General features: G+C 36.0%; 2 protein-coding genes and 1 pseudogene across 2 annotated transcripts; 2 read left to right on the top strand and 1 right to left on the bottom strand.

Moving 5' to 3' along the window:
- Positions 1-1,496: 1,496 nt before the first annotated feature.
- On the top strand, positions 1,497-3,715 carry LOC120166603 (annotated as a pseudogene).
- Positions 3,716-4,615: 900 nt separating this feature from the next.
- Positions 4,616-5,123, top strand: LOC120166607. The gene has a single exon (XM_039175839.1). The coding sequence runs from the start codon at positions 4,658-4,660 to the stop codon at positions 5,114-5,116; it is 459 nt and encodes a 152-aa protein (XP_039031770.1). The 5' UTR covers positions 4,616-4,657; the 3' UTR covers positions 5,117-5,123.
- A 5,093-nt stretch (positions 5,124-10,216) lies between these two features.
- LOC120166383 (serine/threonine-protein kinase RIPK-like) lies at positions 10,217-12,149 on the bottom strand. The gene is made up of 4 exons (XM_039175638.1): positions 11,539-12,149; positions 11,318-11,453; positions 11,095-11,231; positions 10,217-10,994 (listed from the first exon to the last, which is right to left on the bottom strand). The coding sequence occupies exons 1-4, from the start codon at positions 11,920-11,922 to the stop codon at positions 10,290-10,292; spliced, it is 1,362 nt and encodes a 453-aa protein (XP_039031569.1). The 5' UTR covers positions 11,923-12,149; the 3' UTR covers positions 10,217-10,289.
- Positions 12,150-17,385: the final 5,236 nt, after the last annotated feature.

Below are 17,385 nucleotides of genomic sequence, written 5' to 3'. Positions count from 1 at the left end.
CTTTATCTATTCATTTGCTGTCACATGATCATAAATTGAATTTGGCTTAAGTATAAAATAAGTGTTTAAATTATACTTTTTTTCCCGAATAGGTGCATATAGTATTTTTCAACCCATCTAGGAGCTTAAGTTATAAACTTTAGCTCTTAAGATGTCTGACGTTATAAACGTTATCACTTTAGGTGCATCAGTGTTAATGGTCGTTAAAAACGCCAGTTAAGTGACACGTGTCACAATCTAATAATTTTAAAATTTTTATTTATAAAAACTTAAAAATATTTTATTTACGAAAACCCCTATTTTTTCTAAAATACCAAAAAAACCTAAACTCTTTAAATATATTATTTTAGTCCATTTACTTCAACAGACAGTCATCTCCGACCACCCATTCGTCAGCGGCAGACCACCCACTAACCAATTACAACTCTTAATATTATCTCAAAAACCTAAAATTCTCAAATCCGTAAATTTCAATCCATGAAATCTCAAATACTCAATCCATTAAATTTATTTGATCGATCGTAGTATTCTACTGTTTAATCGATTGTGGAAATGGACCCTTAGCCATTCGATTGGCCAGCCGTTTGAATTTTGGTCGTTTGGTCATGAAAATTAAAATGACAAGAGGGGAGGGGAGGGGGATGGAGCACGTTTATTTTAATAATATTTTTTATTTTTGAAAAAATAAATATTTCAAAATTCTTAAGTTTTGTGACACGTATCACTTAACAGAAGTTTTAACGGTCGTTAACACCGAGACACTTAAAGTGGTAGCGTTGTAACGTCATGCACCTAAAGTAACAACATTTATAATTTAGGCACCTGGATGGACCGAAAATATTATAGTCACCTATTCAGAAAAAATGTATAGTTTGTACATTTATTTTATACTTAAGCCAATTTCAAACCATAACCACATGTCAACAAATGAATGGATAACAATTTTCATTTAACGGTTGTTACGGCCCGAGGTGGTAACGTTAGTAATGTTAGACAGTTGGATGGGCCAAAAAATACTTTAGACACCTATTCCGAAAAAAAAGGTATAATTTGAGTACTTATTTTGTACTTAAGCCAAATATTTATATTGCGTTTACGTGCTTCATTTCGATCATATTACATTTATTATTATAGTGACAGTGACAAGAATCCATCCTACAAAGAATTCATATAGCATTGATCTTCCATTTGTGCTCATCGATGGGATTTCAAGAGATGCCATGTTAAGTAGCTTCCTCCATGTCCGAGAATGAAGTTAAATCCCCAATGGTGTCAACCCAAAAATGTCAACGGGCATTGGCAGGGTAAAAAGGAATTTGAGGGCCTCACTTTTCTACCTTTCAATCCCATAAACTCTCTCCAATCTCAAGCCTCAATTGCCGAATCTATTATTAGCACCGAATGTAAGTTGCTGGGCTACCTCCTCCACTCAAAGCCACAATACAGTTTACCAGCATGGCAAACCAATTAAACAATACCAAACACCACAACCCAAACCAAGACTCACGAAACCACAAGATTTCTCCGAGCAGCGGCTCGTTTCTATCCGGAGCGTTAACAATTCCGGTCGGTAATGGTCGCTGTTCGCTTCCTCCCTTCCCTTCTCATTGTCACTCTTTCTTTTCCCACCCTTTGTTCCTCCCAATCCGATGCTGAAGCCCTGATTAAGTTCAAGGCATCGTTCCCACAAGGTTGTTTGAGCAGTTGGACTGCTGGATCAGGTATCTCTCCTTGTCTGCGAAGGTGGTTCGGCGAGAGGTGCCATGGAGAGGACATTATCGGTCTCCATTTAGAGGATTTACACCTTTCGGGAACGATTGACGTTCAGCCTCTGCTTCAACTTCATTACTTGAGATCCATTAGCTTGATGAGGAACTCGTTTGCAGGTCCCATCCCGCCATTCAACAAGCTCGGTGCTTTGAAGTCTCTATATTTATCTCATAATCAGTTCAACGGTGAGATTCCGGATGATTACTTTGCACACATGAAGTCTCTGAAGAAAGTGTGGTTAAGTGAAAATAAATTCACCGGACATGTCCCTGACTCCGTTATGAAACTACCCCATCTCAAAGAACTCCACCTTGAGGGAAACCATTTTACAGAATCGATCCCGCCATTGAAATATCCCAACGTTCTGACATCCTTTAACGTATCGTTTAATCATTTGGAAGGATATATCCCAGAGAGTTTTGCCAAGTTCAGCAAAGATTCATTCCGAGGAAACGCAGGCCTTTGCGGGAAACCAGTCACAAATTCTTGCCTAAAACATGAACCTGATCATAAAGCCAAAGCCAAGTCCGATGGCAGGGCACTGCTTTTTGCCATCACCATATTTTTTTTACTCTGCGTTCTGATAGCCTCCGCCTGTTCTGCAAAGCATGGGACCGAGAAGGCCGATAATCTTGGCGTAGTAAGCAAGCAATCTGTAAAAACCGAGGCGCTGCCAGTCCGGTTGTCACTGGAGTCCATCCACAAAAGGTCCGCCGAGCCTAGCCGGCGGAGTAAATCGGGGTCGAAGAGGGACTTGATCGCATCCAAGAGTGGGACGGGTTACATGGTCATAGTGAATGACGAGAGGGGTGAATTCGGGTTGCAGGATTTGATGAAGGCATCAGCTGAGGTGCTTGGAAACAGCGTGATGGGGCATACAAGGCTAAGATGACCAATGGATTTTCCGTGGTGGTGAAGAGAATGAGGGGGATGAACAGGCTGGGAAAAGATGAGTTCGACGCCGAAATCAGGAGGTTCGGGAAGTTAAAGCACCGCAATATCTTGACGCCATTTGCATACCATTTTAGGAAAGAGGAGAAGCTTATTGTTTCAGAGTACATGCCTACGGGCAGCTTGTCATTCATCTTGCATGGTAATGTCATCACATGAATCTTTTTACTGATTTTCATTTCGCATACACATTCAATGGCTTCTCCCTCTCTGAATCCGATGAAAAACTCTAAATCTCAGGTATTCGAGATCTCGCTCATGCGAGTTTAAATTGGCCGAGTCGTTTCAAGATCATCAAAGGAATCGTTCAAGGACTCAACTACATTCACACAGAGTTCGAAACATACGAGCTACCCCATGGAAACCTCAAATCCAGCAATATTCTTTTAACCGAAAGATACGATCCATTACTAAGTGACTACGCTTTTCAACCACTGACGAACCTCGACAATTATGCCCAAGTTTTGTTCGCTTACAAATCCCCAGAATATGTGCAGTACCATAAAGTCTCCCCAAAATCAGACGTTTATTGTCTAGGAATTGTCATCCTGGAGACCATGACAGGCAAGTATCCTTCACAATATCCGAATAACGACGAGCATGGGGTCGATATCGTGCAATGGGTACAAACATCAATATCGGAGAACCGACCTTTAGAATTGATTGATCCTGAGATAGCAAACAATACATCTTCGACTAATAAGATGCTTAAAGTCATCGAGATCGGAGCTGATTGCGTTGAGGGTAACCCCGATGAACGATTATCCCTAAACGAAGTTATCACTAGGATAGAAGAGATAAGTTAAATCCCAAGAGAAGCAATGTTCGCCGTTGCCCCATAGGTGACACCGGAAAAAGGGTAGCTGAGGTTGCCGGCAAAGAATGAGATCCAGGCTTTGACGTTTCCCCCGTCGAACAAAAAACAGGAAGGGGGATCAAAGATCAATCTGAACAAGTAAAACACAAAGCTATTAGTCATTGGCATCTTCTTTTAAGTACCCCAAAAATGAATTCTTTGTACATAGCAATTTTGCATTTGTATTGATTTGTGTAGGATAAGAAATTTTGAAGAAGAGAAGCAGCTTTCTCGAGAATGACTAGGATGTAATCTTGGTCATGTTTTTGTCTCCCCACTTTGGGAAAGAAAGCATAATTTGTACTCAGAAACTAACCATGTAATCCGTTGATAACAAGGAAAAATATATATTTTTCTTCTTCTTCATGAATGAGATACATGGGCATGGATGGGAAACCAAAAGAATAGCTTCATAATTTAGTAATACGAGGTAAGAACAAGACAATAAATATTCAAAGATAATTTTTAATAGTTTGACATTGAAAGTTTAAAGGAATAATAATTTATTTACAACCAAAATCACTTGGTGCATAATAATCCTTATTATCTATCCATGCCATATTCTTTCGATATTAACACAAAACCCCTCATATCATCAATCATTGGGTGGTCTACCAATCCTGTCAAAATTGGTAAGGTTGAATTACAGTAATAGTCCTTGAACTTTTGAGACACTCTTATTTTCGTTATCAAAATTGAAAATTTTTATTGAGGTCACTGTCATTAAGAAAAACTTTTATTTTGATTGATGGATCGTTAAACCACTCCTCCTCCGATCTTTTTTCTTTCTTAGTTAAGTGATTTATTTGATAAAAGAAAATTATCAAACTATTTTTTTTTCATTCGATTTAAACTTTCCATAACACATTCCAATTTTAAGAACAAAATTTTAAAAGGCCACTTCTAATAACCCATGACAAAGCCCACAAACGCAGAATTTCACATAATGTTTTGATTTCTCTTCATCTCACCGATATCCGCATGCGATAAATCTCTCACTCCCCAGCTCCACTCACTTCACCATATAAAAAGTTACAGAGAAGGTTTCAAAAGCATAGACAGAACAAAACAGAGCACTCAATGTTCGGTTCCATGCAATGGCAATCTCAGGCTCAGACAGACACTCCAACCAAACTGACTGCTCCGTTCGAAACCCACTGCGTTATATGCGAGTCTTGCGGCTTCACCGAGGAATGCACCGTCGCTTACATCATGCGCGTCCGGGAGCGTTACCAGGGCCGTTGGATTTGCGGCCTATGCATCGAAGCCGTCAAAGACGAGGCCCTGAGATCGGCGACACTCATCTCCACGGAGGAAGCGTTGGAGCGACACATCCGCTTCTGTGAGAAGTTTAGGGCGTGGAATCCTTCGGATGAGACGGAACATCCTATTTTTGCCATGGGGAGGATTCTTCGTCGAAGCCTGGATTCGCCCAGAGCTCTTAGGACTAAATCTAGTAGCGCGTTGCCTGGACTCGAAGGAGTTAAGCCCCCTCCTATGCTTCGATCTGAAAGTTGTTTCTCGGCTCTTTCTACCTGAATTATATTCTTCTTCTCGAACTCTTTTCTCTGCATCGGATTGATCGTTACATAGACTAGATATCTCTATTGTTTCGGCATCTCAATTCAATCAACATTATGTATGATTTGTATATAGCATATATGTTATATACATCTGATGAACTGCTTCAGGTTTCAAACTTCTAATCCTTGAATCTCGAGTATAATAGCAATAAAAGGTGGTTTCGTTCCGTTTTGTGTTTTCGTCTTGATTCTTGCACATCTTGCAGCATGTGAGGTTTTATGAATCAAATTTCAGCTTGGCCAGCTGTGAAAAATGTCTAATGTGGAAAAAGATATTTCCAAAAAAAAAAAAAAAACCTGGCATTAAAGGTAAAGAATGAAGATGACAGACGATGAAATTGCGGGGAAATTTCCAGGAGACAAAGATGGTTATTATTTTCTTAAACTTTGTGTTGTGTGATCTCATTCCATACCATAATCCGAGTCATGGTGCAAATGTGGTGGCCGATTACAATAGCCATCTGCATTCAAAGAAGTTTCCAGACATGAACAAGCCAAATATGATGTATTATTTTGATTGGCTCCGAGTCTTGGAACATGACAAGCTTTTAACAGGGAAAGAGCCCTTGATTGGCCATTCCGTTAGGTAGATTACGTCCAAGATTTCCTTTCTTGGCACAGGGAAGATGAAAACAGCCGCAAAAAAATTACAGTTGCAGGCTGAATACAAAACAAATCAAATAAAAAAATCTAGGCCTTTCCTTTTCTTCTCCTCCTTTTATATTTTTGAACCCCACAAATAAAACCTTTGAAATGAGCAATAAAGATTCACAGTGTCATACATGTGTATGGAAGCTGGATAAACCAGCAGAATCACTTTCGGCACCAAAAGTGACAATTATCTCTGTGGGATATCCCAAAGTTTCAAGACCATGTTTGGGGTGGTAGAACTTGTGTAACCTTCCTGGAAACTAAGCAATGTACCTTATCTGTAGAAAATCCCAATTGAGCGTTTCCAAATGGAAAGACAAAGCAATAGCCATAAAAGAACGTATCTATAATTGACATCGAGTTATCAGCATCACTTTGAGCGTTTGTTTTTACTTGGAAAAATGGAAGTAAAGCCACACATAGTTTCAATATTAGAGCTGTTCATTTTGTGTTGTTTTCTCGTATGGTAAAACTAGGAGGGGGAGCATAATCTTGGCAGCAGATATTGTATGCATAGAAATATTGGCCCATTATGTGGATAGAAAATGCAGACAATGACACAACGTTCATATATACCTCACAACAACCCAAGTCATGGGCCTAAATTTTTCACTTGACCCTGTACTGCCAAGGAAAATAATAGTTCCCTGTGCGATGTAAGACCAACTTTCTGGAGCAACATCGAAGAGTGACAACACCTCGTTAGACCTGTGAAAATTCAGATCATGACATATCCATTTAGAGGTCTTTCAATAATTATTGGGAGAGAAAAAAAAGATCGGTTTTAAGGGATTCGAAAAGAACTCGGAAATGAGCATATGATTTGAGGAGAGGCCCAATGAGCAGGTCTGGAATTCTTAAAGCACATGTGCACGAACCTTAAAGAGTAGTCAACAATCTTTGATCGAAAGACTGTAGAATGATGATACAATCTGTACACAGAGGATGCTGTCATGAATGAGGATGAAAGGGAGGGATCAACACAAGAAGGATAATTCTCATTCAAAATTTAGCATATTGCACAGGGTGCATGTTAAATTCCAATTCTATTTCATACAGCCAAATGTTTTTCCTAATAAAAATTACAAGAATCTACAGAAAGCTGAAGAAACCTTCTTCCGCAACCGGAAAGGTAAGAAGGTTCAACGGGGTAGCCACTCATCCACCAAATTATATTACTCTCCAGAAAACTTGAACAAACATCAAAAGCAATGAAGTAAACCACCGGGCGTGTCAAAGTGCTTAAGCAGATGATCTTAAAGTAGAACACACAAAATAATGAAGCTGGATGCCACTACTAGGTACAGATTATCTAAGAGAAAGTATTAGAAACGAAAAATGGATAACGCCAACTTAATTGATCTATCACATTATCATCTGAAAAGTGAAAAGATGTAGTTGTTTGAAATGTTCTCAACAAAAACATAAAAAGTGTCGGCATTATTTCTTCTACATTTAAGACAAGCTTTCTCTCATCTACACCCAGAGAAGAACACTCACTAGGACACAGCCACTCTAACGTCATGAAACCACCATGATTTCTTCTCTTCTGCACCCAGACAAGAACATTCACTCCATGAAACCAGCAACAAAAAGCTAGTTGAAAAATGGGTCCTAAAGCTCAATCCTTGTGTTCAGTATAAAGCATACTCAAACAGTCCTTGTGCTTTATATTTTCCTTCTACATACATACATATTGCAAACTCAATTGTATAATCATAAGTATTTGAGTTAATAAAATATATTTTATCATTTAAATTTATTTGTTTTTTATATAATTAACTAATTTTATTCAAAATAGTAAATATCTCAAATTACAATAAAGATTTACGATCTCAATCATAAATTAAGCACATAATTAGAAAATTTTTCCTATGATCATTGAAACAAAACTAGCAAATTAAGATAACATAAGGATTATACAATGAAAGATTAAATCTAACAAAAAAAACTCGAACAAAGATAAATACAAACATATCTGATTGCATCGGCAAACAAAGCACAAAAGGGGATCAAACTATTGAAAGATCACTGACAAACTGTGAATCAGACTCGAGCGACGTGAAAAGCTATCAACGAACGCAAATCTGAGTATCCAAATTCAATCTGAGGGTCAAAAGCAAGAAAGATCAATAAGATATCAGATAATGATCATATTGATCAGTCGTGACGATGTCAAATCAACCCTTAAAAAATGCATGAAAACAACCAAAAATCGAAAAAAAGCGTGCCAAAACACATAAGAAAACGTGCAACACATTCAGACTTATTAAAAATAAAAAAAATAAAGATATGATGTAGAGAATAAAAAGATAATAAAAATATCAGCGATCGACAATCAACATTAAAATTTATGTTGTCGTCAATAAAAAAAGACGAAAAAAAGAGAAACGACACACCAAAAAAAGAAAACTAAGTTTTTTTTCTATTGAAAATATTACGTTTAAGGTGTTTGAAATTTTATTTGAATTTTTTTAGGGTAAAGTATAGTAATGGTCTCTGAACATTTTTGAAGCTTGCATTTAGGTCCCTCAACTTTTAAAACTTGCAATACAGTCCCCCAACATTTAATTCGTTTGCAATACGGTCCCCGCACCTATGAAAATTAGGGTAAATTATATAAATGGTCATTGAACTTTTTATGTACTTGAATTTAGGTCCCCCAACTTTTAAAACTTACAAAACAATCCTCAATTTCATTCTAAACCACAAATTCCAAAGTAATTCAATTTCATTCTAAACCCTAAATTCCAAAATAATTCAATTACATTCTAAAACCCAAATTCTAAAATACTTCAATTTCTGTCTTTTTTTATAAACGACGCCAACTTCACTAAATTATTAATTAATTTACTTTTTATATTTAAAAACATATGATAATTTTTTAATATTAATTTAAAGACATTAAAAATTTTCAATAGTAAGAATATATGATAATAATTCATTTATTTAAAAATAAATATATTTGTGATTATTTGTGTATGTTTTTATATCTAATCATACGTGTTAATATATTTTATATCTTTCATATAAATATTAAGACTACATAAATAGCAGAGTCAAAATTTTATATATGAGTTATGTTAATTATAGTAATGATGTATAAATATATTTTATTTTTATATTATTTCTATTATAATTAAAATATAAATATTACCATGATAATTAAATATTTATTTACTTATTACATCGAATATTTTGTGTAGAAAAATTATTTAATAAAATCATAAAAAACACAATAAAAAAATAAACACTGAAGTTGACTACTTCAAAAATAAAATAAAATAATCAATAATTTAATATAATATACCCTAAGTTGATGATAACAAAATTAACTCAAAAGAGATGGGGTTTGTGTCATGTTTTCGTAACGTACGTAAACTTTCTATTTCATAGTCACGTATTCTTTTAGTTCTAGCACGATCTATTTTTTAATTTTCTAATACACTTAACAAAATTATATTATAACTCGTTAAGTGATTTCATAGGTAAAAAATGTTATTTTCTTTAAAAGTTTTAAATTCAAACAATTGTGTTTGTAGGGTATATCTACATTATTAATAAATTAATTTTTTTTGAATAAATACTATCTTATAATCACATCAAACTATTAAAAAACTAAATTATAATTGAAATAAATAAAAATTATAAGGATGTCAATTGGAGATTTTGATTCTTAATTTTTTCATTGAGAGATTGTGTTTTTTTATTCAATTTCTTCCATAATCATTTTTTATATTTAAATTATTGAAGGTCACTAAATTTAAATTTACGAGGAGGGAGTGTATTTTTTTTCTTCACAAAAGCAAAAAAAATCAAAACGCTATCACATTCTTAAAGATAATCTAGTATATTCCTCCTTAAATTGAAATATTTTAGAATTTGAGTTTTAGATTGTAATTGGATTATTTTGGAATTTAGGGTTTATAATGAAATTGAATTACTTTGGAATTTGGGTTTAGAATGAAATTGAGGAATGTTTTGTAAGTTTTAAAAGTTAGGGGACCTAAATTCAAGTGCCTGAAAAGTTCAGTGACCATTTTATATAATTTACCCTAATTTTCATAGGTGCGGGACCATATTGCAAATGGATTAAATGTTAGGGGACTGTATTGCACGTTTTAAAAGTTTAGGGACCTAAATGCAAGCTTCAAAAATGTTCAGTGACCATTACTATACTTTACCCTTTTTTTAATACAATCTAATTGTACTCGTCTTTAATAAAGATATATCCCCGTTGTTTCCTTGCTTAGCTGTATTCGACAGTTTTGAAGATTTCGCCGTTCGGTAGACAGGTTGGTGGGGATTAGCCATTTTTGAACTCGTCTTTTGCTTACTTCAAAGAAAGAATAAATAAAAAGTCTTTGGTCTAAAGAAAAAAAAACACTCACTGTTTTGACGTTGGCCACCTTCAGCAATCTCTAATTACTGCTTATTTACATCGCCATTTACATTTTGTAGTATTCCAACACATACCCTTACGCTCCCCGAACTTCATAGCGCAAGGGAGAATTCAACCCATTTCTATGATTCCGCCTTACGGTGTCGTTTTCCGGGTGAATCGGAGACATCCTCGGCGATCTGTGATGCCTATGGTGGCGATTATGGAGTCTATGGTTTTCGTGATAATTTTGTTTCTCTTTCTTAACCTCCTTTGGTTCACAATGTTTAGTGACAGTGCCCTTGTATTCTTCTTTTGGTGAACCACATTGGGTCGGAACCGTATAAACAAAGGTGCCAACGAGGTTGTCTTCATTGTCCTGAAGTGGCTCCAATGTTTTCACCACGTCACTTATTTTGGGTCTTCGCTTTGGGCGTCGGCTGAGGCATTGGCAAGCCAAGGCAGAAGCCTTTAGTGCACCCGTTTCCGAGTATTGGCATTCGAGTCTAGGATCCATTATTCGGCCAAGTTTACTAGGATCTTTCAACATCGGCCTTGCCCACTCGACTAGGTTATGTTCTCTAGGACACCGGTTCTTGTCTACAGATCTTCTGCCTGTTAAAAGCTCCAAAAGTACCACTCCAAAACTATACACATCACTCATGGCCGTCAAGTGACCTGTCATGATGTATTCAGGTGCAGCATAGCCGTGTGTCCCCATAACTCTGGTGGAAACATGCGTTTCATCCCCTTCCGGACCATCTTTTGCCAGACCAAAATCAGAAAGTTTGGCATTGTAATCCTGGGACAAAAGAACATGTTTCAAAACGTAACATCAGTAAAACTGAAGCAAATCCTGGAAAAAAAAATAACATGCTTTTTTAAGGACAAAATATACTTACAGAGTCCAACAAGATATTTGATGCTTTGAAATCTCGGTATATGACCGGCTTTTCTGCTTCATGGAGATAAGCGAGACCCTTGGCAGCTCCAAGAGCAATTTTCATCCTCGTCACCCATGGAAGAGAAACTGAATACCCTGCAACCAAGTTAATTTACATTAATTTCGAGGTTTTCTTCTTAAAAATTGAATGGTAATCTGCGCAGAGAAATATATATATATACTTCTAAACAGCTGATTCTCCAAGCTGCCTCTTGGCATATATTCATACACCAAAAGCCTATGTTCTTCTTCACAACAATATCCTATCAACCTCACAAGATGCGGATGCCTCAATTGTCCAAGAAACACCACTTCAGTCTGCTCCCAAAAAAAAAAAAGGAAACATTTATCAACTCTCCAACAAACTATGTCCAAATGTAACCAAATATTTCGAAGTACTCACCAGCCATTCTCTATGTCCTTGCAGACCTTCTAAATCCAAGAGTTTAACAGCAACTGACTGATCTTTCAACCCAGGCCTAAGCTTATCGTCAATGAACCCTTTATGAACCGGTCCAAACCCACCCTCTCCAAGAAAGTTAGACGATGAAAAGCTTTGGGTTATCACCTTTAGCTCCCCGAGCGTGAAAATTTGAAGATTTGAACCGGCAAGCGAGATAGACAAATCTTCAGAAAGCATTGAACCGGGATAACTCAACTCTAACATTGCAAACCTGTTAAATGAACTCTGTTTAGAAACTTCCTTCTTAGGTTTGGCTTCTGGTTTCACGACACCCTTGGAACAGGTCGGGACGATGGATCTCCATATAATTTTCATCACTGTCATTTTTTTCTCTTCTTTCTAAATCTAAAGCTATAACTCTGCAAATTAACTTCTTCAAGCTTATCAAAAAGGTAGCGGATTTGACGGAAAGCAGACGGGATTCAGGTAATGATTTGATAGAAGCAGAGAATTAGGTTGGAAAAATATTAGAGAAAGGTGAAGAATGTGCTATGGCTTGGAAGGACTTTAATAGGAAGGGATGGGAGGCTTAAAATATTTAAAAATATTCAAACACCAAATCACCTATTACTCTTAAAAAATCTTGAGACACGTACGAAGACCTTGAAAAATATTCAAACACCTTCTTGTACTACGTATTCTTTAGATTTAATCCCTCTACTACATGCTTTGATTCTTTCTAACATTTTATGGTTTGAAATGTATAGTTTTAACCTTAAAAGTCAAGTTCTTCACGTTAATTTTTTAATTATTTTTAATTAATTCAAAAAAATATTAAAAGAAATAAAGATCAAAATAATTATTTGAATATATATTAGTAATGAATTTTAGTATTATATATAATTAAAAACCTTATTGATCCAGTGCAAAATTTATTTAACATCAGTATAAATCGAATACGTAAGCCCAAAGAAGTTGGTTCATGGGAATCGACGCGGCTGTCCCCTCCTCTCGAGGCCTTGACTTTCTTTTTTCATAATGAAACAAAAGGATTTTAAAAAAAAAAATTGTTATTTTTTCCTTCATTCATCCCAGCTTTTAACGGAATCTGCCTGGTGGAATTTTGGAAATTGACTTCATCCAGGGAACAACTATTAATTAATCCAAAAGGTGAAATTCAAAAGCATGGATTTATTGTGAACCTACACAGATTACCTTACACAAAACTGTAGTAACTATATTAAATATATGTAAAACGAACCAATACGGGGTGTTAGATTAAATGATAAGCAGCTTGATATCACTAAGTAATTTCTCAAGTTTAAGTTTTTATGTATGCAGAAAATCCTGTTGGGAGACTCACCTACCGAATTCAAATGTACGATATAGGTCGTTCCGGATTAGTCAAAACAAAACATTAGAATCGGGAGGACAACCATATATATATATATATATATGTAAAACGAGATTCGAGAATGATATATTAATTAATTGTAAAGGTGAAATTCAAAGTTTGGGTTTAATTTATTGAAGGTAAAAATTATGGGTTTATTTTATTAAATGCATATTGTCTTGCTATTTTTTATGCTGACCGTACCATTTATTTTAAAGTCGAACCCACTAATCAGGACAGTTTCATGATATTAAGATATGATTTTTCCGAGTAGACTTCAAAAACAATATATTATATAGTGCCGCATTCTCTAGAAGATTTACTTCTATATATATTTATTTGATTAAACTATATATTTATCATGCTGACCCTACCACTAATATATATTGTATTGTGATATGGTAAAAATACTTCGTATACAACACGATAATCAAACTACTGACGGATCATCACATCCACGAAATCTGCATACTTATCCCCTTCATTTAGATTTGAAGGCCATAAGATTTCATTGAAGTTGACCTCGGATTCATATAATATATATAAACCTGGTTGCAGAAGACGGTAGGTTAGGGTTAAGCTTATTGTCTCTTTACTACCAACTCGTAACAACTCTTTATAAATATAATAATTTTGTAATTAATGAGTGAATCCGTGAAAAACAATAGATAATTTAAAGAACAATATTTAATATATTTGAAATAATGGGGAAATATTGGCGGAGAAGGTCTTATGTCTTCATCCTTGTATAAATGAGAAAAGGGTAGCTTTGTGCCTTTGTCAACAAGGTGGGGTTAGTGTGTGATTTGAGAGAACTTAAGAAATTCAACGGACGATGTAGAAAACTACGACCGCGTTTTGCATGAAAACTACAAATAAAAAAACAGTTTAATATTTACTATTTCGAATACGGAAAAGAAATAAATTATTATTGAATCTGCATGTTGCACGGATTTTGCTGAATCCCCGTTTCCAATATTCTTCACCCGTTCAAAACAACCCGACTTGAAATTGAAGGCTCCCTTCTTTGATTGTTAAATGTTTTAAATAAAACAAATTTAAAACCTTTGCGTGATTAATTTTAGTTGTAGTAACAATTAACCGAGACGAACAGATCAATCAGAACATCTTTTCTTTGTAATTTTCACCGAACAATCAAAAAGCTGTAGTGAAAAAATATTACTGCTTAAATAATTAGATTAGGGCATGCTAGTAGTAATTAACGTGCCATGCAAGTCTCGGGTTTAGTGCAGGATGGTTGACATTTTTGTCCTGGAATCTTCGCATTTTAGTTGCCATTATGAAGGGAAAAACAGCGTTCCACTTACCCAAAACGTGTTTATCAATATTATTGACTTAAATAAATCAAAATCTTTTTGGATACATAATAAACTATTTTAACAGGAATAATGTTAATATTGGATGTACGGAAATTTAACGGCGTTGGGTTTTTCCTGACTGAAACATATGAAGGGGTTTTGGTTGAGTGGGGAGGAAGTTGGAATCTCTGTTGTGCAAGACGGTTATCGGATAAAGCAAAATCGTAACTGATAATTTGAGAAAATAAAAATGAAGATGAAAGAGACAAAATTTACGTGGAAAACCCCTAAATAATATAGGGTAAAAACCACGGGCAACTGTAGAAGAATTTTACTATGAGAAAATAGGAATTACAACCTCTCTCGATCTACCAAGGAGAAAACAATGATAATTATCTCTTGATAAAAAAGAAAAAACTCTCAAGAAACTCTCTAAATTCTCTCTAGTATTGGAAGAAAGCTAGAATGCTTTGGGATGGTTTTGAAGCTAAATGAGCTAGGGTATTTATAGTTGAAACTTAAGGACTAATTTGTAAATACCCTAAATTTTAGTGACTAAAATTGGGTATTTTACCCTTGCTAATTTTCAACAATTTTGGCTCCTAATTAATTTTTTATAGCTGTCGGCTGCTAATGAATAATGCAGCCGCCCATGACTTTCAACAATCTCCCAGTTGAAGATTTGATTGGAACAATCATATCTTTACACCATTCTTTCTACCTTGTACCATCATGTTGCTTACGTCTCTGACAGGCCACAAGAGGATCGATACCAGGTAAATTTATCAGCGTTGATTGCCTTCGTCATGAAATCAGCTATGTTGTCTTTTGTATGGATCTTCTGCATATATATCGTTCCTTCTTCCACCTTTTCACGAATGAAATGGTACTGAACTCGTATGTGCTTTGTTATTGAATGAAATGCTGGATTCCTTGCTAAATGCAAGGCGCTTTGACTGTCACAAAACAGAGAGGTGACTGTCACAAAACAGAGAGACATACTCTTGATTGTGCCCAAGCTCCTCCAATAGCATATTCAACCAAATTGCTTCTTTACTGGCTTGTGTAGCTGCTACATATTCTGCTTCTGTTGTGGATGTAGCCACAATTGACTGTAATTTTGAAACCCAGCTTACAGCTCCACCAGCAACTTTGAACACATATCCTGTAGTAGATTTGCTTTTATCCAAATCCCCTGCATAGTCAGAATCTACATACCCATTGATTAGTAAGTTTGATCCTCCGTAACATAATGAAACATTTGAGGTCCCTTTGATGTATCTCAGGATCCTCTTTACTGTATTACAATGCTCTTTGCCTGGATTCACCATGTACCGACTAACCACTCCCACTGCTTGTGCAATGTCTGGTCTTGTGCATATCATAGCGAACATCAAACTTCCCACTGCTGATGCATACGGTACTCGAGACATCTCCATCCTCTCTTCTTCACTGTTAGGACTCATACTGGAGGATAATTTGAAGTTAATAGGAAGAGGGGTAGAAATTGGCTTACAATCTTGCATGTTGAATCGTGATAAGATCTTCTTCAAGTAATTCTTTTGTGAAAGCCAAACCTTCCTATTACTTTTGTCTCGGTGAATTTGCATCCATAGAATCTTGTTTTGTTGATCCCAAGTCCTTCATTTCAAATTCTCTAGCCAGTTGTGCCTTCAATTATTTAATATGATCTTTGTTGGGTCCTGCAACCAACATGTCATCCACATATAACAATAATATAACAAAATCGTTATCACCACACCTCTTGAAATAAGCACAAGGGTCTGCATTAAGTCTATTGTATCCAAGGCACATAATGAAGGAATCAAATCTCTTATACCAACACATCGGCGCCTACTTTAGACCGTACAGAGATTTGTTCAACCTGCAAACCAAGTTCTTCTTTTCTTTTTCTTCAAAACCTTCAGGCTGGAACATGTAAATCTTTTCTTCAAGATTTCCATGAAGAAAAGCTGTTTTAACATCTAGCTGCTCTAGATGTAAGTTCAATATAGCACACATTGCCAAAACTACTCGAACTGTTGTTAGTCAAACCACAGGATAAAATATTTCATTGAAATCAATACCTTCTTTTTGAGCATATCCTTTGACCACCAGTCTTGCACGATACCTCTCAACTTGATCGTCACCATTTCGCTTGATTTTGAAGACCCATTTGTTACCAATTGGCTTCCTTCCTTGTGGTAGTGGCACAAGGTCCCATGTGTTATTTTTTATGAAGGGCTTCGATTTCTTCTTGCATCGCCATCATCCACAGTGAATCATCTGAGCTGTTTATTGCTTCCTGGTATATTGATGGCTCACCGTCCTCTATTAAAAGGCAATATGCAATATTACCTTCTATAACATAATCTGAGTGCCAATTGGGATGCCTTCTCACACGATATGATTGACGAGTTGTTGGAGCTTCAGAACTCTCTGGTTCTTGTTCATTATATGCTGGTTCTGCTTCAGAAGAATCTCCTTGTTCAACCTCTTTTTCCACATGTATCCGTGTAGTCTCTGACTTTTCAATGCTATTATCGTCTTCTTTTCTTTGTAGTTTATCTTCTACAAATATAACATCCCTACTGATGATCACTTTGCAGGCAGTAGGATCCCACAAGCGATACCCCTTGACTCCATCAGCATACCCCAAGAATTTGCATTTCCTGGATTTTGGATCCAACTTTGAGATTTATTGGGAGTTGTACATCACGTACACAATACTTCCAAATACATGGAGGTTTGAATAATTAGCTGGTTTACTAGCCCACGTCTCCATTGGTGTCTTCAGCTTTATTGCAGTTGATGGAGCTCGATTCACCAAATAACAGGCGGTATTGACTGCTTCTGCCCAAAATGATTTTTTTAGGCCTGCATCCCTCAACATTGCTCTTGTTCTTTCTAACAAGGTTCTGTTCATCCGCTCTGCCACTCCATTTTGTTGAGGAGTATTCGCCACTGTGAACTGTCTTTTGATGCCTTCTTTCCTGCAAAAGTCATCAAATTCTTCGCTTGTGTGTTCTCCTCCATTATCTGTTCTGAAACAATTGATCTTATTTCCAAAATCAAGTTCCACATGCGCTTTGAAGTTTTTGAAAGTGGAAAACACATCTGACTTCTTCTTAATAG

The sequence above is a fragment of the Hibiscus syriacus genome, unplaced genomic scaffold (assembly GCF_006381635.1).
Source record: "Hibiscus syriacus cultivar Baekdansim isolate YM2019G1 unplaced genomic scaffold, ASM638163v2 tig00111640_pilon, whole genome shotgun sequence".
In the NCBI taxonomy this organism is placed as follows: Eukaryota; Viridiplantae; Streptophyta; class Magnoliopsida; order Malvales; family Malvaceae; genus Hibiscus; species Hibiscus syriacus.
This window is presented reverse-complemented; position numbering and strand designations above follow the sequence as displayed.